The 23,164-nt window shown below is 37.9% G+C and overlaps 1 protein-coding gene across 2 annotated transcripts in view; it reads left to right on the plus strand.

Moving 5' to 3' along the window:
* xrn1 (5'-3' exoribonuclease 1) overlaps nt 1-23,164 on the plus strand; it is a 111,260-nt gene that overhangs the window by 73,999 nt on the left and 14,097 nt on the right. For both annotated transcript variants that reach the window (XM_072255033.1, XM_072255034.1), the window contains exons 33-39: nt 2,392-2,529; nt 3,339-3,450; nt 5,727-5,815; nt 6,836-6,967; nt 9,286-9,423; nt 14,953-15,121; nt 22,500-22,660. In XM_072255033.1, coding sequence (XP_072111134.1) covers nt 2,392-2,529; nt 3,339-3,450; nt 5,727-5,815; nt 6,836-6,967; nt 9,286-9,423; nt 14,953-15,121; nt 22,500-22,660 — 939 coding nt within the window. The remainder of the gene's footprint in view (nt 1-2,391; nt 2,530-3,338; nt 3,451-5,726; nt 5,816-6,835; nt 6,968-9,285; nt 9,424-14,952; nt 15,122-22,499; nt 22,661-23,164) is intronic.

Here is a 23,164-nt window from a genome sequence, read left to right on the forward strand (position 1 = left end):
AGAGTGCTGACACTGCTAAAAAGGGACCATTATAACATTGTACTGTATTTGGAAAGGACTGTTACTGGCAGTGCAGCTATACTGGCAAAAAGCCCAATCTGATTCTCACTGTTGCTTTCTCGTGTTCCAGGAGCCTTTCACAAATCCCGCCCTCTGTTCATGCTCTTAGAGCATGAAATCTTGGTTTGGAGAGGGCAAGCAGTGCAGCCATTCATTGCTGAGGTATGGGGCTGAGGTGTGTGTCCTGGCCAGCAAGGTTTCTTGGTAGTGATGAGTTGAATGGCCAGCAACCATTCCCCACACCTCCACCTCCACCCCACTGAGCTTGAAACCGCTGAGAAACCTTTAGGCTTGGAAGATAACATCTCCCATCACTTAGAGTAGGAGATGATGAAAAAGACCGGAAGCTGGACCGTCTGTCAATATGTGGGCTTCCATTGCCAGCCCCAAAAATGGAAGACACTCAATGTTCAGACCAATGTTCCTCCTTGAGTTCCCCGTGAAAGCAATAAACAATGACGCCGCTTCCCAGCAGGTCCAATGCCAACCATCCCAACACAAGCCCAAGACAAAGCAGAACAATGTGGGAATTTCAGCAAATCTCAGCACAGCACTGTAAAGCAGTGAAAGGCACAAAGATTCATGCCCTGTTCCCTGTTCCTGATCCAGCCAAACTGCTTTATTCTTTATAAACTTCTGATGGTTACTTAGGATTACCAAGGATGCTATAATGTGTGTAGAGCTAAGTAGTATCATTTCTGCTCTCCATTTTGATTTTCTTTGTCCTTCTATATGTTGCAAGTGAACTTTGAATGTCATCCTTGTATGCAAAATGGTAAAAAAAAAAGATTGAAAGGGAAAGTTCATCCCCCTTTTTTCTAATTTTTTTTTAAACCTTTTATGACCGATCTAGTTTTTAAAGAATGGGATAGATTGGGTATTAAATGCTTCCAGGATTTGTTTGTTGGAGGAAGTCTCTTTTCGTTTGAGCAATTGTCAGCTAAATATAGCTTACCAAAAACCCACCTTTTTCGATATCTACAAATTAGAGACGTTCTGCCATCTCAATTATATACATTTCCTAAAAATCCCGATAAGAACTTATTAGATGTAATTTCTAATTTGAAACCTTTTCATAATGGTTCAATATCCAATATTTATGGCATGTTGCTGGGAATGAGAAATGGTCCTTTAAACAAAATTAAGAATCTCTGGGAACAAGATTTAGAGACATCAATTTCTGAGGAAACTTGGAATGAAATTTTTAAATTGTTTAACACTTCATCGTTATGTGCCCGCCATTCCCTCCTACAATTTAAAGTGGTCCATAGGGCCCACGTGACTAAGGATAAGCTGTCTCATTTTTATTCGGATATATCTCCCTATTGTGATAGATGTAACAATGGAGAAGCTTCACTAATTCATATGTTTTGGACATGTCTGAGTCTTGAAAAATACAGGAAGGAAGTATTCCAAACTTTCTCTGTACTTTTCAAAGTAAATTTTAAGCCGAACCCTTTGACTGCCTTATTGGATATTGTTGGAGGAAAAGATATTATTTTGGGGATATCTGATTTGCACATTTTGGCTTTGATTTCTCTTATAGCTAAGAGGGTGCTCTTGCTTAAATGGAAGGATGGCGTTCCGCCTACTCATGCTCAATAGTTAAGTGATGTTAGGTCATGCTTAAATTTAGAGAAGGTTCGTTGTTCAATTTCTGAATCTAGCCAAAACTTTCAAACATTGTGGGGACCATTTTAGAACTATTTTCAAAACCTTTGATTTGCTGTTAAATTACAGATGTTGGCTAATAACATATTTCACTATATGATAAGGTTTTTTTTTCCTTTTTTCTTTCTTTACCAAACAGCTTCGATCTTGGTAGTGAGCTTAGATTCCTTTTTTTTGTATAATAAATTATCATATTTCAATATTATGATTTAATTTAATTTATATGAATATAGAGTAATGAGATCGCAAGTGTGATTCAAATATAATGTATTTGGTATTATTTTATCTTTTTTTTGACCTGTATATCTTCTTGTACTCTGTATTCTTCTATGTAGAAATTAATAAAAATATTGAAAAAGAAAGGGAAAGTTCATTTCAAAGCAACAACCAACCTGCCAAACGAACTTAGCCTGCTGAGTTCTTACAGCAGATTGTTTGTTGCTTCAGATTCCAGCATTTGCAGTCTCTTGTGTCTACAAAGTACGTTTCAGTATTTAACCCTATTTACTCATAGAACACGACAAGCAGATTAAAAATTTTTATAAGTTTCAAAAACTGTTGAATATAAAATTAAATATCAAAATTAACATAAGTTTATATTCATTTGAATACAAACTAATTTATGACTTGAGCTGAACTACATTTGTATTCATGTCATAGGATCAACTGAAACCGGATGAGTTTTCCAATGTATGGCAATCCTTACAAAGTAATTTTGGAATTTCACCCGTCCCTGCACAAAGCAATTCTCATAGTGCGGAACTAGCCAGCAAACCTTCTTCCAGTTGGCAAGAAAAGGTAAGCAGGATCATTGAAATTTTACAACACACAAGGATGTTATTTAACCAATTGCATTTACATATATAATCTTAATATCATTTTCAAACTTGAAAAGTGTGACTTTTTGACTGAGATTCGTTGCATATTCCTTTAAAAGAATATTTAATAATGGCACGGTAGCATAGCTGTTAGCACAACGCTTCACAGCACCAGCAATTGGGTTCAATTTCTGTCACCGTCTTTAAGAAGTGTGTACATTCTCCCTGTGACTATGTGGGTTTCTTCTGAGTGCTCTGGTTTCCTCTCACATTCCAAAGACATACAAGCTTGGGTTCAGATTGGTAACTTGTGAGTTGTGCTTTGTTGGCACCAGAAGCAGGGTGACACTTGAGGGCTGTCCCCAGCATATCCTTAGACTTTGTTGGTCATTAAAGCAAGCGATGTATTTTACTGTATATTCAGTGTTTCAATATATGTGTGACAAATCTAATCTCTTTCATCTTATTTTAAAAGAAGTATAAAAGAATTTAAAGTAGTCCAAATAACAGTCTTTTACCCCTATATTTGGGTATGCTAGTGAAAGGATGACTTTTGCTTTCATTTTCCCTGCCTTTTTAATAGCTCCCTAGGATGTGTTGGAAAAAGTAATTGCTCAGATCATAAAACTCATGTTTTGGACACACTGCATTAAAATTTCATGTTAGCTATTTTACTGGTGACTATCAAAAGATCCTCTCATCAATGATCAAATCCTTCCAGAAGAATGTGATGTAATGTGTTGTGTTTTGGGAACACTTTATGTTACTTACTCTTTTCTGCCTTCTTAGCCCATGTCCCAAAATCCCACATCTACAGAAAATAGTCTGCAGTCATTTAAAACAGATGGACAACAAAAGCAGAAATGGGTACCGGGAGATCAAGTGGCACGAAGCAGAAGAGGTAATGACTGGAATGGAATCAATCAAACTTTGTCATATTATTTGCTAAATAAAATCATCTAGTGTTTCAAAGATGCCTGAAATTTTAGTCCCTCACAACTATATTGGAATTTCTTTAGTTTTAACAGTGTTGTAAACATAGTTATATCTATCAAATGTTATTTTATTAAGCACTTGGATCCAAACAAGTGCGATGCACAAGGTATTCTGCAGATGCTGGAAATCCAGAGCAACACATACAAAATGCTGGAGGAACTCAACAGGTTGGGCAGCATCTATAGAGAGGAATAAACAGTCGACATTTCAGTATTAGACCCTTCATCAGAGAAGAGATCGCAGAGGGGGCCAATGCTAGTGTGATGCGACTGTTTTTTTCCCCTCAAAAAATTTACCCTATTTCATTAAGGATCACAGTCCTGACGAAGGGTCTCGGCCTGAAACGTCGACTTCACCTCTTCCTAGAGATGCTGCCTGGCCTGCTGCGTTCACCAGCAACTTTGATGTGTGTTGCTTGAATTTCCAGCATCTGCAGAATTCCTGTTGTTTCAGTTCTGAATAACCATATTTTGGCAAAAAGCTGATTATTGCGAATTTGTCATAAGCTTGGGGGAGAAGAATGAAATATAGAATTTAACATCTATCCCTGCACTCGTTTTAGGTTTGGGATTTTTTGCGAACCTTTTGTCATTCAAATTTTAATCATTGCTTAATGAATTATATTCCTTGATTTTTACAAATGTAATTAATATTAAGAAAATAGAACATAGAGGGAAAAGTCGGTAGATTAGGTAAAATTAGTGGAAGAAGTCCAAGCTTCAGGATTTTCATCTGAACTCAGATAGTCATAACTGTTTTTGATTGAATGCCAATGTGAAACAGTTGAAGGCAAACTTAAAAAAGGAACTTAAATTTCAATGTTAAATTTTCAGTCTTCGACCCAATGCTTTATTTTTTTTCTATATAATGATGGTATGATACACACAGCCATGGTTAATAAATAAAATTGTCTTGCAAAGTATTGAGTCACATCCAGAAAATAAGTTAATAATTTTTATTGTAGATGGTGGGAAGGCTTTGTATGGATGCCGATTTATTTGAGGATGTGTGTCACATGCTGAAGGATATCCAACCTCAGATCTATCCTGTGTTTACATAGTTGCCCTAATTTTGTTATTGGTGATCAGAGGATACCGATGTTAGAGGAACTTGGTAATGGTAGCTTTGTTGAAAGGCAGATTTGGGTGTTCATGATCAATGCACACTCCATTTTTGACCTTGTAAAGGAAGGAAGGTTATTAAAGCAGATAATTCGATGACACGTTGGACGGTGAGGTCTTGAGCTTAGAATAATTGACAGTCGTAATAATCCTTCTCTCTGTGAGGTAATGAGGTATTTTCCTCTAGATGCTTAATAATTTACACCAGGGCTCATTAATATTACTTTAAAATCAAGGACTTTATCTCTGGCATTCAGTTCTTGGTTCCTTGTTCAGATCAAGTTGTAATGAAGTCTAGAGTTGAGAGGTCCTAGTAAAAGTCAAACCAAACACTGGTAAGCACATGACACTTTCCATCAGCTAAGTAATGATTGAGAGTGGACTTATATTTGTCCTGCTTTTTGTGGACAAGAAATGCTGGCCAGTTTTCCACATTATCAGGTAAATACCAACATTGTAACTTCTCTTGAACAATTTACCTGAAAGCACAGCTAATTCTGGAGCTGACATCTTTACTTCAACACCTAGGATGTTAACATCCCACATCCCCTGCTTGAGGACATACTCTATTTTTTTCTTCATATCAGCTTGGCTGAAATCCAGCTTCTTTGGTGGGAAGTTCAGTAGGAAACTAAAATGGATCATCCACTCAATGAATATGGCTGGACACATGTTTTGCCCTTTGATCAAGGAGGATAGGGATGTCCTTGATGCTACCTTTTCCTGATAGCTATTTGATTGCCAATACCCATTCATGACTAAGTATCAACAAATTGCTGAGCTATTTTCTGATCCATTGTTTGTTATAAGTTATTCAATTATGTATTTTCCTAATTTTTGTAACTACTTTACACTTGGAACATTAATTTATCTTGTATCTTAATAGATGTTCATTTGAACTATTGAGTTTCCTACTATCATATTTCTTCCTGTAAATGTGGTTATTCAGTTTTTAATTTATCAATGCTCTTTGTAATTGAACTGTTCTTGCTTGTGTGGCAGAATTCTTTTCAACCGTTTGTATTCTGGTCATTAAAGCTTTTTGTTTTGCATCCATTAGCAAAAGAGGATAACTCTGAAAATTTCAAGGCGAGAACTCGAGGACCTGAAGGCACTGGCCAGTCACAATCTAAACTGCCAAATAAACAGGTATGTACACATTTTAGGATTGTAACTTGCAATGTGATTTTTTTGAAGTTTGGATGTAGACATTACAACATTGATCTCCACACTGAGTCTGGTTGATGGCCAGCTAGCAGCTGTTCATGGCTTAGTAGGTCTTTGAATTCCATCCTTGACTATGCAAATATGGATGCCTAAGTTGAGTTGTGGCTCAAATGCTAACATATCCAGTACATTGAGTTCTGTGGCAGAGCCAAAATATATTGTAGAGAAAGTTTGGAAGCATATTGTACCCACCCCTTAGTTTATGGTATGAATATCTGGCAAATGAACAGCAGTTCCAACAGTACAGTGGTTTTGCTGTCTCGTAGTTATGGCAAGACTGGTTCAATCCTGACCTCTGTTCCTGTCAGTGACCCACATACATTTGCCTCAGTTACTCTGGTTTCCTCCTACATCCCAAAAATATGCACATTGATTGTTAAAGTAGCCACTGTAAATTGTTCCTAGTGTGTATACAAGTTGGAGAATCTGGGAGGGAGCATATGGGAAGATTGAGTATAAAATAGATTAGAATTAAATTAGTGTAAAAAAAAAAGATGATGCTTGATAATGAGTGTAGCTTGGTCAGCCAAAAATTCCTGCGTCTGTGTTACATGTTATGACATTAGAATGGCATTACTAGCTCTTTGTAGAAGTGCTTGTCTCATTTTGTTTTCTGTTCTATTATTTTAATGTTTTAATTTTAATTTATTTTGTTTAAACATTTAATCATTTGTATCTAAGTAAATAATTTGAAGTATCTCTATCAAACACTTAAAATAGTTAAAAAGCTCTTGCTGAGTAGTAACAGGCTAAGCATATGAACTTTGAGCTGAGCCCAGGATAATGCAAACCAACATTTGTACAGATTGGTATCTGCATTCTTATCTATGCAAAAATTGTAATTGTAATCAATAGTCCATTTTTTGTCAATGATAGCATAATTCATAGCCCTAAATTATTTAAAAACACTCTTAAACTGAAATGTTTTTTTGAACTCTGCAGGCATGTACTGGCGCTAGTAAACAAGGTATGAAAATTCTCAAAAGGAATGAAGAATCATGTGAGCAGAAGCCTGTTGTAGAAAATTGTCAGTCATGTCTATCTTCAACAGAAAAGAATAATTCCTCCACCAAGGTAAGAACCCCACTTGCAGCATCATGTAGCGATTTTGAGAGGCATAGTTGAAATATGTAATTCCTTTTTTTTTTGAACTGGAGAATATACAATTAATTGTGAATTCTCAATTTGTCTGTATATTTTAGTGGAACTAATGTAAATGGGTAGCTGGGTTTCACTGTCTGAATTAAGGACCAGGATTTAAATTGAAACTTCTCCTCTAACTCTGAATATAGTGTAAGAAGTTTGCATGCTGGCTGCACAAGAAAAATATGGAAGGCTGAAAAAACAAAAGTGGCTTGTGAAGAGTGGCAAAAAAAGTTGACTAATCTTTTATTATTAGTATTGTGTAGTATTGCACCTTTTAAAATTTGGTGTGTTTGAAAGAAATTCTATTAGAAGGGAGAGTGATTTAAATGGGTTAATTTTGTACTCAAGATCTTTAGAGAACACCTCATTATTTCCGTAGGCAAATCTAGAAATAATGGGTAATTTTCCTATTGGAACTAGTTTGCTCAGCTTTTATAATCTTCGCATTAATGAACAAAATCTAAAATCTGGAACTCTTTTACCCATCTTCCCCCTTCCCCCCAAAACAAAAACAAACTGGTGAGGAAGTCAGTTGAATATATTGTAATTGGTTTTGATTTTTTTAAAGTAGCATGATTAATGGATGAGGAACATTGTGGGAAAATGGATTAAGGATAGCAAACATTTATAAATGATGGAACAGGCTCGAGAAACTGAATGCTCTTGTTCTTTATTCACTTACCTGAAAGAGAGAGTATAGATTGCTAATAATAATAAAATTAAAAATATACTTCCAGATGAACAGAATGCAAGATTCGCCTAGTCAAGCATGAAAGATCGCCCAGCTATTGAATAATGTGATTCTAATATGAACAGTGTAAATGTGGTTACGTTAGGTTAGGTTAGGTGTTGCAATGAAATTAATCTTTTGATCAGAGCAAATGTGATCAAATATACTTAATGGCCACTTTATTAGGTATTCCTGTACACCTGCTTGTTGCTGCAAATATATAATCGGCCAATACTGTTGCAGCAAGTCAATGAATAAAAGTATGCAGACACGGTCAGGAGGTTCATTTGTTGTTCAGGCCAAATATCATATTGGGGAAAAAATGTGTTCGAAGTGTCTTGGGCTGTGGAATGATTGTTGGTGCCAGACAGGGTGGTTTGAGTATCTCAGAAACTGCTGACCTCCTGGGATTTTCATGCACAACAGTCACTAGCGTTTACAGAGAATGGTGTGAGAACCAAAAATTAAACATCCAGTGAGCAGCAGTTCTATGGCTGAAATGAGAGAAAATCAGAAGAGAATGGCCAGACTGGCTCAAGCTGATAGGAAAGCGGCAGTAACTCAAATAACCATACATTACAATAGTGATGTGTAGAAAAGCATAACACACAACTCATCGAACCTTGAAGTGAATGGTCTAGAGCAACAGAAGACCACAAACGTACAGGAGGTACCTGATAAAGTGAGATTTTAAAAGCATCTACAGATGTATTTGACAAATGGAAAGGGATGATAATTAAACTGTTTTTCTATTATTATTTACCCCTTTTTGTTCATTTTGTGCCTGTATTTATATGGAACTTGCCCTAATATTTGGCTTTGAACATTAAATCTTTTGACCATTTCAATTTGCATGAAGACAGGTTTTTATTTCAGTGAATATACCATATTCTCTTAAGTAATGCCTACATGTTTGTTAGGCCACAGTGTCATTAAAGAGAAAAACTCAAAGATTTTTCTGTTTCAAGTTGAGTTTGATTCCTGCAATCCTGGAAGACAAAATCATGTTCATTAATTTTTTCATAAAATTTTTCTGTGATATGTTCTAATTTATTCTATAATTCAAGGGTTTAAAATATTATAATTGTAGAGGAGGAGAATATCACAACAGTGTGGATAGGAAAAGTTTAGAGGGGTATGGGGTAGTACAGCTAATATAGGCAAATGGGGCTAGCTCAGGAAACTACTTTAGCAAGCAACAACGAGCTGGGCTGAAGGCCTATTTGCATGCCATGTAACTCAGTGGTTGTATTTCTTATATTATTAAGTGCATTATTTTTACAACAAAAGCAATCAATGGGAGCTGTTTGCCAGTATGGTTTATATTGTTCTTGTTACTAAACCACATATTTTGTAATCTCATTTGATTTTATCTTTGTACTCGGTGTTTATCTTTGAAGGAAAATAATGTTTTTATGTCTGCAATTTTGTATTGCTCCAAGGATATCGAGCTATCCTTTGTGGTTGCATCTTTACTTGAATTTTTGTTTGATGTTACAATGCAGTATATCAACAGGTGTCATCTGATTTTGAAGAACTATTAGTTTCATTGAAGACACCCAGTGGACAAGCAGAGAAAGATGCACAAGACTCACAGTCTAAAGAAAACAGGGGAAATAATGGAGAACCTTTATCTCCACAGTCTTTTGCAATGGTAAGGCTTGTTAAGACAGTTATGTTTTTGATATTTAAAACTACCTAAAAGAAAAGGGGGTATAAGCTTTCTATTGTTGCCACATTTGTGCACCTGAGAATAGCAATATCTGAATCCTTGGCAATAATTTCACATCCCGTTCTGGTTCATGAACTTTGGCTCTTGGTCAAATTATGCAACACACATTACGCCTGCAGAGATACACAAAGGCATTGTCTGATTCTTAACTGGATATTATTGAGGTATCCCTTCAGAGAGATGCCTCAAGGTTGTGGTGGTCTCAACAACTGTTTCGAGGAATGTAGAACAGCTTGTAGATTTGTGGTTGGTTGGTGCTGATTAGAGGTTTCCGATTTGCCTGGCCCTGTTTTAAAATGAAGATCAGCTTACTTTAACATTATGCCTACAGCAGATAGGTACATGTCAAAGTTCAAAGTAAATTATTATCAAAGAACATATGTCCGCATTAAAAACCCTGAGATTTGTTTTCTTGTGGAGGTACTCAGCAGATCCAAGAACCAGAATAGAATCAAGGGAAGACTGCACCCAACAGCGCAGACAAACAACCAAAGTGCAAAAGACAACAAACTGCAGTGCAAAAGATAAAAAGAAAAAATAATCATAAATAAGCAATAAATATCGAGAACCTGAGATGAAAAGTCCTTGAAAGAGAGTCCTTAGGTTGTGGGAACAGTTCAATGAGGGGGCAGGTGACTTTAGGTGAAGTTATCCACGCTGGACAGCACAGCAACGCCTCTACTTCCTTAGTTTGCAGTGATTTGGCATGACAAATAAAGCTTCTATACATGTGTAGTGGAGAGTATATTGATTGACTGCATCACAGCCTGGTATGGAAACACCAATGTCCTTGAACAGAAAATCCTGCAAATGGTAGTAGATACAACCTAGTCCATCACTGGTAATGCCCTCCCCATCATTGTGCATATGGAGTGTTGTTGTAGGAAAGCAGCATCCATCAATAGGGATTCCCACCAGTCAGGTCATGCTGTCTTCTAGCTGCTGCCAGTTACAGAAGCCTGAGGACCTACACCACTCCACCAGGTTCAGGAGCAGTTATTACCCCACAACCATCAGGCTCTTTAACCAGAGGAGATAACTTCACTCACCCCTTTGCTGAACTGTACCTACAATCTATGGAGTTACTATCAAGAACTCTTCATCTCAGGCTCTTGATAATTATTGCTTATTTATTTTTATTTGTTTGTATTTGTACGGTTTGTTGTCTTTTGCACATTGTTCGTCGATACTGTTGGGTGCAGCCTTTTGCTGATTCTGTTGTGTTTCTTGTACTTAGTGTATGCTGGCAAAAAAAATGAACTCTCAGAGTTTCATGTGGCGACATTTATGTACTTTGATAATAAATTTACTTTGAACTTTGAAGCATCTCTGCACCCAAACCACTCATATTTTGTCTTCTACAGGGAGAAAGTAATGACTTAACATATCAAAGGTATACCAAAGGTTTGCAGTAATCCAGAAAGGAAAATGATAGTCAATGTTTAAAAACAAATTAAAATAAGTAATTGCAGTACTGAAAAGAAAATGAACAAATCAAACAAAATATTACCTGATTGGTTTCTCTGCTAAGGTAGGTAATTACCATTGGAAGAAAGATTTACTAGGATAATTAATAAATGAAACATAAAAAAAAATTAAAACATCTGACATGGTATACAGTGTGGACACAATTGTGTTCATGTCAGCTGCCATTTCTTTGTGTTTGGATTCTGAGAAGGAATTTGATAGGGTGCCACATAAAAGGTGTTGGGACAATGTACGAGCATAGAATGAAGTTCGGTTGTCACATAGAAGAAAGAATTGTGATAAACAGATTATTTTTCAGGCTGGTAGGATAACAATAGAAGAGTGCCCAAAGAATCATATCTTAGCCATCAGTTATTCTGGGATTTGTATATCACAGACTGGGAGGATAGGGCAGAGTGTAAGGTGTCCATATTTACTCATGACATGAAAATCACTGAGAAAGGCATGTTGTGATGAGGATATATGAACTCTGTGCAGGATAAGTAGTTTGATTGAGTGGGTTAAAGCTTGGTGACCAACATCAGTCATGGCCTCATTTTAGAATAATGAGGAGGAAACTTCAAAGGAATCAAAGTACATTTATTGTCAAAGTATGTATATAGTATACAACCCTGAGTTTCATCTTCTTCACAAACAGCCACAAAACAATAGAAGTCATTTAAAGAAAAACTTCAAACCACCTCCCCAACCACATCTCCCCCCCCCCCCAAGCAAAGAAAAACAAAGTATGCAAACTTATTGACTATTGAAAGATCTACATAGAGTGAACATGGAGAGGAATTTTCCAACAGTGGGAGAGTCTCAATTTCTTTTGTCAGAGTGTGGTGAATCTTGAATTCATTGCCACAGACAGCTGTGGAGGCCAAGTCATTGCTTATATTTAAAGCAAAGGTTGATGGATTATGGGAGAAGGCAGCAGAATGGAGTGGAGAGGGAAAATAAGTTAGCCATGATCAAATGGTGGAGTACTCTCAATGAGCCATATGGCCTAATTCTGCTCCTATGTTTTATAATCTTATGATGGAAGCAAGCCACTATATATGCTAAGGAGATAATTTGACCTTTGTAGGCAGCATTTTTCCTATACATAGCAAGTGTCATTGCTTTGCTGCTGACTTTGCTGATCCAGCCCAAGATACAAGTAGGGCACAGTGGTTAATGGGATTCACCTATGTTAAAACAAACTCACAAAAAGATGTCAAAGAAAGATAAGAAAAAAGAAATAGCCCAGTTTTCAAGTTGAATGTGATGTAATTGCATAACAGACTGCTCTCTGTCATTGTTTAGAATATGAATAGTTTTGAACAAGGATAAAGTAAGTTCCTTTTGGAAAGAATTTGAAAAAATGACTGTGGAATTGACACATCATAGACGCACGGTGGACCAATATCTTTTCATAAGAAACTTAATATATTATGCCTTTATCTGATGTTACTTTTCAATTTTAACCAAATATAATAAAACTCCATTAATGTGGCATGGTTGGTTGGATCAATGCTAATTGGACAATTAGATATTATTCCTGTTTGTCACTTGCCCTCACTTGGATTATTGTGACTAAGAAAGGATGTGCTGACATCGGAGAGGGTTCAAAGGAGGTTCAGGGAAATGAATCCGGGATTGAAAGGCTTGTGATATGAGGAGCGTTTGATGGCTCTGGGCCTGTACTCACTGGAATTCGGAAGAATGAAGGGTGATCTAGTTGAAACCTATTATATGTTGAAGGGCCTTGATAGAGAGGATGTTTCCTATAGTGGGAAGTCTTAAGACCAGAGGACACAGCCTCAGAATAGAGTGCTGTATTTTTTGAATGAAGATGAGGAATTTCTTTAGCCAGAGTGTGGTGGATCTGTGGAATTTGTTGCCACAGGCAACTGTGGAGGCTAAGTCATTGGGTATATTTAAGGCAGAGGTTGATAGATTCTTGATTAGTCAGGGCATGAAAGGACACGAGGAGAGGGCAAGAGAGGGAAAATGGATCATCCGTGATGAAATGGCAGAACAGACTCGATGGGCCAAATGGCCTAATTCTGCTCCTATATTTTATGGTCGTAATACTTCCATGCACTTTTAATTTGCTATTGTTTTAGATGTTGCACAGTTGAATAATGTATTTCTGGAGATTTGGTGTTTTGAGCAAGGTAGATTTTGGGTTAGCGTGGGAAACAGCCCAGTGGGTTTTAAGGGAGCCTCTGAACTGGGCCTGGTAAGCCATATGCCAGACAATTAAGATTATCAAATAGTTTGAAACCTGCACTTCCAGTGCTGTGCTATGATTTCAAAAATGAAATGGTAAATGCTTTGTAATACATCATAATGAAGAATATTATTTGGTTATGAAATCAACCCAACATTAGTGTAATCTAGAAAAAAAATCAGCAGATGAAAAGTAACTTGTACCAGACTGTATGTATTCCAAAATGTTACAGTCTTTGTATTGCTTATGCTTGTATGCATAATAATTGTTTTGAGTTCTGAGTACCCATAGTAACAATATCTGAATGAAGTTTACCAATAAGATTGCAAGAAAACCAAGTGCTAGAAGTTCTCATCATGGCAGGCAGCATCAGTAGCAAGGGAAACAGTTGACATTATGGACCACAGACACTTCAGAACCAGAGAAGTGAGAAGGTAAGAGAGGGAGCTGGAGAGAACAGAGGAAATGGCTGATTGAGAACACACTAAAATTGTCAAAATAACATGTGATTCTAAGATCACCTCCACTTTTTAAAAGTTTTCAAAGATTCGGCATCAAATCTAAAACTTTCACAAACTTCTAAAGATATGTGGTGGAGAATATGTTGACTGGTTGCATCATGGCCTGTTATGGAAACACCAATACCCTTGAATGGAAAATCCTACAAAAATTAGTGGATACAGCCCAGTCCATTATGGGTAAAGTCTTTCCCACCATTGAGCACATCTACACGAAGCGTTGTCGCTGGAAAGCAGCATCCAGCGTCAAAGACCTCCACCACCCAGGTGATGCACTCTTCTTGTTGCTGGCATCCGAACGAAGGTACAGGAGCCTCAGGACCCACACCACCAGGTTCAGGAACAGTTATTACCCCTCTCTTGAACCAAAGGGGATAACCTTACTCAACTTCATTTGCGTCATTATTAAAATGTTCCTACAACAGATGGAGTCACTTTACAGGGACTCTTCGTCTCATATTCTAGATAGTTATTGTTTGTTTGTTTATTTATTTAATGATAATTATTATTTCCTCCTTTTTGTATTTGCATAGTTTGTTGTCTTTTGCACACTGGTTAAACACCCAAGTTGGTGTAGTCCTATATGGTTTATGGTTATCCTATTATGGATTTATTGAATAGACCTGCAAGAAAATAAATCTCAGGGTTGAATATAGAGACATATATATACTTTGATAATAAGTTTACTTTGAACTTTGTTCTCTACACACTCTTGAAACAATATAACCTCCAACATGACGTGTAGTGCCAAGGTGAATTTATGACTAAATTGCAAATTGATAATTGATGCAACTTAATGGGAGTGCTAAAGTAGTTATCGGCTAAATCTCAGTCCTCCCATTTCTCACTCCCCACCCCACCTCCATCAACTGAAGTTCTACTCGGGAGCTAAATGCCAGAAGAACAGACATTTTTTTTTTGATTGATTAAAATCATGGGGAAAAATACAGCTTTATGTGGAAAAAACTGTCCAATATTATAAGTCAAGGAGTCCAAATCTGAATATGCAATGTTATATCTGTGAAACCTGATTTTTAAATATCTATAGTTGAAATAATTCTTCTCTTAATCTACATTAAATTCTTAAACTATCCGATCTGGTTATATCAAAATATTACCCCACTCCCACAAAGTTCTGTTTTCGTTTTAACAGGTATGAATTTTGACTCTTCCTTTGCACTTTGATTTCTGTGGATTCTTAGAAAATTTTTGACTTAATGTAATGAATATTTTTGATTTTATTGTTAGAAAGGAACGCAAATGTTAAAGGAAATTCTGAAGATAGATGGTGCACATCTAACCCCTGATAAAGAAACCAGTGCAACTTCTAATGTAAAGCAGGAAACCTCTCCTGCTGCTTCAGTCCATCATGAGAAAGCAGGATATACCTCCCACCAGCGTCCATTAAAAAAACTTGGTACGTCAATCACTATTTTAGCATTTATTTTACCAAAGATAAATTCTACTGTTACCAATTAAATGTAGCAGACAATAAAATCATGCGAGAAAATTAGTTTACCTAACAATTCTACTTTATTGATCATAATTGAACAACTCTAAGGTTCACCCTGTAGTTTCAAATAATCACAACTCTTGAGTCTCATAAACTTCCACAATTTCCAAAACTCAGTATTTGTATTCAGATGTTATCTAGTCTTGATGAACCTGGCTATGGTTTGATCTTGATGCATTATCTGAGTTGCTGATTCAGAGTCATTATCTTCAGTGATTGGTCACTGCTGCTGGTTATCTTGTTATACATTTATACATTTGTTCATACACATCCCAATTATTCCTTTGTTCTTTATTGCCTCTACACAGCATTAATTGCTAGCTTATCCACATAATGATGAATTTACTTAACTTCAAATTGCTGTTAGAGCCAATGTACAAATCATATCAAATCAAGTTTAGTTATCATTTAAACCATACGTAGATACAGCTGAATAAGACAGTGTATTTCTGGGGCCAAGGTGAAAAACATTCAAAATAGCAAGCAAACATTCAAAAACAGCAAGTAACATAATTCAAAATATAGAGCAAAGAAGGATATTCACTCGGAAAAAAAACATATATACTTTGATGCGACAATGTCTAGCGATCAATGGTGCGGTCTGCCGGCAATGTACAGACGCACACAATCCAGCCTGTCATTCCACCACTTGAACATGGGAAGGCTGCACCGATGGGATAGGCCGGGACTCAGCTGAGCTCAGTGACACTGTAGCGCTTCTGTATCTCTCACCTGGTCTGCAGCAGCAGACAAGCCTGAGGCTTAAGGCCTTATTTCTCGCTACAACTCCAGGTTGATTGTCCCGCCACCAGACACCTGCAGCAACTTACGTTATCACTGTCCAACGAAATCTTGCCATTGCAAGTAAAATGTTTGAGACAATCTCCCATGGTCATACTGCACCAAATTTTGATGCTTCTGAGTAGCAGTCAGCAACACCACCTTCAGCCAGGTCAGCTTCTGCATACCCAATCTGCTCCTCCGATGTCCCACCAGTTCTGCCACCATCACCAGCTCACTGATGAGGTAGCCCTGCAGTGCCCAGTGTTGTTGGAGTAGAATTGTCTTTGGATCATAAAAAACAAATTTTTCAAAGAAAAAAGCACCTTTGGTTGGCCCCCAAGAGGCCGCTGTGTTTACACGTGCCACCGTCTTACTGGAATTATTTTAACCACTTGGTTTCCAAATTAACAGATTGCTTTTTGATACTTGTTATCTATAAGTTAGTACTATTCCAAAAGATGTCGGGTTCCAAACTCCCCGATCTGCTTATTCTGTCTTCCTGATAGCTCACAGTAGGATGTTTACAAAGTCAGTTGAAGGGGTCAGGTCCTTCCTTTACTGGCAGAAAACATTGTGTGATCTTCACTTATGGAGCTGTAATATGTAGCTCAAGTTGACAAAAAGTGTTTGAATATTTTTAGTTTTAACCACATAGCACACACCCACAGTCATGAAGCATCAGTGTAAAAGGGGAAAAAATATTAACTGATAGATTTCAAAAGAAAAAATGGAGACTTTGTTTGCTACCAAAGTCCTGAAGTCCTGCTGAAGGGTCTCAGCCCAAAACGTCGACTTTACTCTTTTCCATAGAGGCTGCCTGGCCTGCTGAGTTCCTCCAGCATTTTGTATGTGTTGCTTAGATTTCCAGCATCTGCAGGTTTTCTCCTGTTTGACGTTGGTTGGTAAACCTTTTCCTCATCGATGCACTAACATAACTTCTAACGAAGGGTCTCAACCCAAACATGAACTCCTCAGTTGCTGCCTGAGCCATTGAGAACCTCCACATTCCAGCATTTGCAGTCCCTTGTACCTCTCAGTGCCTTTTAATGCATACTTTGAAAGGGAGAATAAAACTACACCTGTGCAAATCCCTACTCCATCTCAGAGGCCTTATCTTTCATGAGAGTGAACAGTCGTAAGGCATCAGGCCCTGATGATGTACCTGGTATGGCACAGAAAACCTGTGCCAAACAACCAGCAGGTGTGTTCAAGGACATCTTCAATCTCTCATTGCTGCAGATTGAGGTTCCCACTTGCTTCAGAAAGGCAATAATCATACCAGTACCTAAAGAAGAGCAGGGTGAACTGCTCTTTGACTTATTACCCAGTTTTACTGGCATCTACTGTGATGAAGTGCTTTGAGAGGCTGGTCATGGCCAGAATCATCTCTTGCCCAAGCAAGGACCTGGACTCGCTGCTGTTTGCCTATCTCCACAATAGGTCTACAGCAGATACAATGTCACTTCTCTCCGCTTGGACTTGGATCACCTTGACAGTAGCATTACCTACGTCAGGCTTCTGTTCATTGAGTACTGCTCAACATTCAACATAATCGTACCCTCAATTCTAATCAATGAGCTCCAAATCCTGGGCGTCTGTACCCCCCTCTGTAACTGGATCCTTGGGAGACCAGAGTCTCTGCAGATTGGAAGTAATATCTTCTCCTCGCTGACATTCAATATTGACACACCTTAAGGGTATGTGCTGAGCCCACTGCTTTACTCTTTCTACCCACATGACTGTGGCTGCATATAGCTCAAACACCATCTATAAATTTGTTGATGACACAACTGTTGGCAGAATTTCAGATGGTGACGAGGAGGTGTACAGAAGTGAAATAGATCAGCTAGCTGAGTGGTGTCAGAACAACAACCCTGCACTCAGTGTCGGTAAGAACGAGGAATTGATTGTGGGCTTCAGGAAGGAGAAGTTGAAGGAACACACACCAGTCCTCATCGAGGGATCAGCAGTGGAAAGGATAAGTAGTTCCATGTTCCTGGGTGTGAATAGCTCTGAAGATTTATCCTGGGCCCGACATATTGAAGCAATTACAAATAAGGTATGACGGTGGCTGTATTTCATTAGGAATTTGAAGAGATTTGGTATGTCACCAAAGACACACTCAAATTTTTACCAATTACTGTGGAAAGCTTTCTCACTGGGTACATCACCATCTGGTATGGAGGGGCCTCTGCACAAGATTGGAAAAAGCTGCTGAAAGTTGTAAACTCAGCTAGCTTCATCATGGTCACTAGCTTCCGTAGCATTGAGGACACCTCCAAAAGGCGATGCCTCAAAAAGGTGGCATCCATCATTAAGAACCCCATCACCCAGGACATGCTCTCTTATTGCTACCATTTAGGAAGAGGTGCAGGAGCCTGAAGACACATACTGAACGTTTCAGGAACAACTTCTTCCCCTTCGTCATCAGATTTCTGAATGAACAATGAACCCATGAACATTTCCTCAGCATGAAGGAAGTGTGTGATCTAAAGTGAGTGATCGTCTTAGTTGCTTTTCTTATGATCGCAAGACCCTGTTGGACATTGGTGGTGTGGAATGCTGCAAGTCCAATTCATTGGTTTATTGGCCAGTGATGGGAGCAGACAGTGGGGGAGCTGCGTGGCCTTGGTTATAGTGAGGACTAGGCCTCAGACCATGGTGTTGCCTGCTTGCAGCTGCCCAGGGTGAGGCGTTAGAGTCAGATGCTCCACCAGAGTGCTGGAGGAGGTGTGGTGCGGCATCCATGCTGGAATTGGTGCTGTTCCCCAGTGTTTACTCGGCAAAAGACAAGCTGTATTGTGTTCAACTGCATACTGCTGAACATTCATGGACTTGGGGATTTGAACTATACTTTTTGTATGACTGTATTTTACTGCTATCTTCTATGTGCTGTATGTGTCTTGTGCTGTGTATGACTGTTGGTACTGTGTTTTGCACCTTGGCCCCGGAGTAACACTGTTTAATTTGGTTGTATTTATGTATTGTTGAATGACAATTAAACTTGAACTCAACATTTCAGGAACAGCTTTTTCCCTGACATCGTCAGATTTCTGAATGGACAATGAACCCAAGTACACTACCTCACTATTTTTTTCCTTTTATGTTTCTCTTTTTGCACTACTTAATTATTTTTAAAAGATATTTCTTAGATAATTTATAGTTTTTTTTCCTGTTACGATGTATTGCATGAAACTGCTGCCATAGAACAACAAAGTTCATGATTTATGCCAGCAATATTAAACCTGATTTCTGATTATCTAAATTTCTCTCTCCTTTTTATGGTGATTATTATGTACACTCTACATAATAAATTCAATTTTAACGGCTATATTTTAATGCATATTATTATTTTATGCATTAAGAAAGAAGCACATATATTACTGTATCACATGTGTGTTTTAATATTTTGTTATAATTAGTTTCTTTTGTAATCCAATATTTTTTTAATATATTTAAATATACCATTCTGAGAATGGGTCCATAGGCTTCACTGGACTGATCAGGGGGTCCATGACATAAAAAAGGTTAAGAAGCCCTGATATAGAGGAATAATCACATTAGCAGTGGTAGTCCTCAGGCAACTTTCCCGATTAAAATAGAGACCATTTGATAACAACATATTATGATTGGCTCTCTGAATGCAAAATCTTTCAATATTGTATATTCATGACCGCATATCTCCCACACACGTATTTGAAGCTTAGGTAGTATTATCCATGACAGTCTATTTATCTTTATAGATGCTAATTGCATAATTGTCAAAATTATCATTTAATCCCCCAAAGTGTGATGCCACAGAATTTATCTTGCCCCAGGTAAATTTGAATTAAATGTACTATTTACCATTTGAACATGCGTCACATCCATAAGATTATACTGAGATCAGTTAATTTGCCACCAGCAAAAAGTCATTGGTGGTGAGTTTTTTGACCATTATTTATTTTGTCCATTTCAGTTAACTTTCAGTTAGGAATGTAATGTGTATGTGTCATGGGGAGGTAACTTAGTAAATGTTACAGAAAATGTGACTGGAACTCATTGAATTTTATTGATGGTTAATCTATTTTCAGGGATAAGGGATCTGTCATAAATGGATGATCCCTTTTTTTAAAACAGTGACTCTAGTCCTAGATTTTCTAGATACCTTTCAACATGCTTTCCTCATCCACCCTAACCCCTTGGGACTTTGCATTCCAGTTGTCACTTCTCACTCTCCTGAACTCCCAGCAGATCTAAGTCTATCTTGTCAAACCATTCCTCATAATACAACCAATCTGTTTCAGAGATCCTTACCAGATCCATTGACATCTTTCCTGAAGTTAGGTGGCAGATTTATTATCCCTCTCAACCCCATTCTCCTGCCTTCTTCCCATAACCTTTGACACCCCGATGAATTAAGAACCTATCAACCTCTGCTTTACATGTACTTATTGACTTGACCTCTACAACCATCCTATGCAGTGAATTTCACGGATTCACTACCCTCTGGCTAATGAAATTCCTCCTCATCTCTGTCCTAAATGAATGTAACTCTGTTCTGAGGCTGTGCTGTCTGGCCCTCCTCACCCACTATAGGAAACAACCTCTCCACCTCCACTCTATCTAGGACTTTCAATATTCGATAGGTTTCATTGAGATCCTCCCTCATTCTGCTAAACTCCTGCAAGTACTGGCCCAGAGCCATCAACATTAACCCTCATTCCAGAGCTCATCATACATTAACCCTTTCATTCCAGAAACATCCCCACAAACCACCTTTGGAGCCTCTCCAAAGGGCCCAAAACTGCTCATGGTACTCCAAGAGCAGTCTGACCAATGCCTTATAAAGCCTCAGCATTACATCATCACTCCTATGTTCTCATCCTCTCGAAATGAATGCCTTCCTTACCGTCGACTCAACCTGCATGTTTACATTTAGGGAATTCTACACAAGGACTCAAAAGTCCTTTTGCACTTTGGAATCTTGAATTTTCTCCCCATTTAGAAGATAGGCTATGCCTTTATTCCTTCTAACAAAGTGCAGGACCATAAACTTCCCTACATTATATTCTAACTGCCAGCTCTTTATCCATTCTCCCATTCTGTCTAAGTCCTTCTGTAGACTTCTGGCTTCCTCAACACTGTCTGTCCCAGAAAGCAACCCAGATCTATGGAATTTCAGAGAATTAAAATATACTAAAAGACCTTAACTCAAAGACTTTCAGGAGTCAGGATCTTGGCAGCTGCAGTTCTAACAATTTGCTCAGTATTACTTTCCTGTTGTTTGTAATTTTGCCAGGTTCTGTCCTTTCCACTTGCTGATTTGCACCCATTTCCGGCATGTTGCTTATTTATTATAGTGAAAGTTGATGCAAAACACCTGCCTGTTTGATTCATTCATCCGTTTTCTGTTATTTAATCACCAGACTCCTTTTCCATGGAACTAATGTTCATTTTGTCTTCCCTATTTATCTTTTTGTCATTCATTTTTGATATGCCCAATCTTACTAATGTGCTGCCTAACTTTAGACAACAGCAACTTTCTGCTTGAGTTTGATGCTGCCTTTAACTTTTTTAGACAACCACCAATGATAGCTGTTCTCCACGGAATTTTTCTTACCAGTTGAAATATACCTGGGTGGTGTTCTGCAAGATCCCCTTAAACGTTTGCTACAGCATTACAACTGGGTGGTCTCTACCTGTTTTCTTCAGTGAAGTCTACTTTCATGCCCTTATCACTTTGCTATTTAAATCTAATCTGGAAAACTTGGGCTCATTCTTTTCTCCCTCAAATTGTAAAATCAAAACATATGATTGCTTCTACCAAGGGTTTCTTAACCAGAAAAGTCATAAATTAAAACCTATCTCACTGAACAGCTATCTCACCCACAAGACTTGCTTGCTGGTTGGATTTAGAACCATCCCGTAAAACACACGAACTCCTGGGTTGCCTTTAACTATCTCATTTTTCCAGTATATATATAGATTAAAATCAATGGTTACATGGAAAATGAAACAGCACAGCACAGCAACAGGCCCTTTAGCCCATGATAATATGTTGAACTACTTAAACTAGTAATTAAATTACTAACTAAACTTCAGCCTACACTTTGTGAAAATCTCACCACCTTCATGTGCGTATCCAAGAGTATCTGAAATGCTTCTATCATTTTTGCCCCCACTACCACCCCTAGCGTTCCAGGCATCCACCACTTTCTGTGTTTAAAAATAACTTGCCCAGATTATTTGATTATTATCATATCTTTCTTTAGAAGGTCCCATTATTCCTTACTTCATAATGTCTTTCCACTGTGACTATTCATATGTCATTAGTACTTCGTAAAATAAAAGGACAGATTAAAAGAAATGAAACTAACTCAGGTAAACTATTAAACCAATACAATTGGTGAATTGTTTGTTTATTTCCTATTGTTAAAAGTCTAACGTTTGAGTACATATTGTGTAGAAAATATGTTAAAATGTGCTATTCCAATTTATGAAGTTGTTTTCTTTGTAGCTGCAAAAATCAACAAACCTCAGGGAATATTGGGTGGAGAAATCTCAGGACATTATCGAGGGCAGCAGTCTCCTCTGTCTGTCCCAGTATCAGAGTTGTACGTCACTTGCGCCAGACTTGGTTTACCACATCCAGATTTCTCCTTTATTAAGACTACACAGGTTGGAGCTTTTTGTATTATTACCTCAGCAGTAGTATAATATTTGCTAAATAGCAAAATACTGGTGATCTAATACAGTCTGAAGGCAAACTTGTTATTGACATCACTGTTTTAGTTGTGTGTGTGGTTGTCATAGTGTCATAGAACGCCACAGCACAGAAATAGGCCCTTAGACCCATTTAGTCTGTGCCGAACCATTAGTTTGTCCAGGCCATCAACCTTCACCCAGGCCATAGCCCTCCATACCCCCTCCCCTCAAATTGATCTTAATTGTTGGAATTGACCCCGCATCCACCACTTACACTGGCAGCCTGTCGAAGTTACCCTGCATGTTCCCCTTAAACATTTTACCTTTCACCCTTAACCTCTAATTGTAGTCTCACCCAACCTCAGTGAAAAAAGCCTGCTTGCATTTACCCTCTCTATACCCTTCATAATTTTGCATACCTCTATTGAATCACCCTTCAATTTTCTATGTCTCAGGGAATGAAGTTCTAGCCTCTGC

This window comes from Mobula birostris, chromosome 4 (assembly GCF_030028105.1).
Source record: "Mobula birostris isolate sMobBir1 chromosome 4, sMobBir1.hap1, whole genome shotgun sequence".
Taxonomy (NCBI): Eukaryota; Metazoa; Chordata; class Chondrichthyes; order Myliobatiformes; family Myliobatidae; genus Mobula; species Mobula birostris.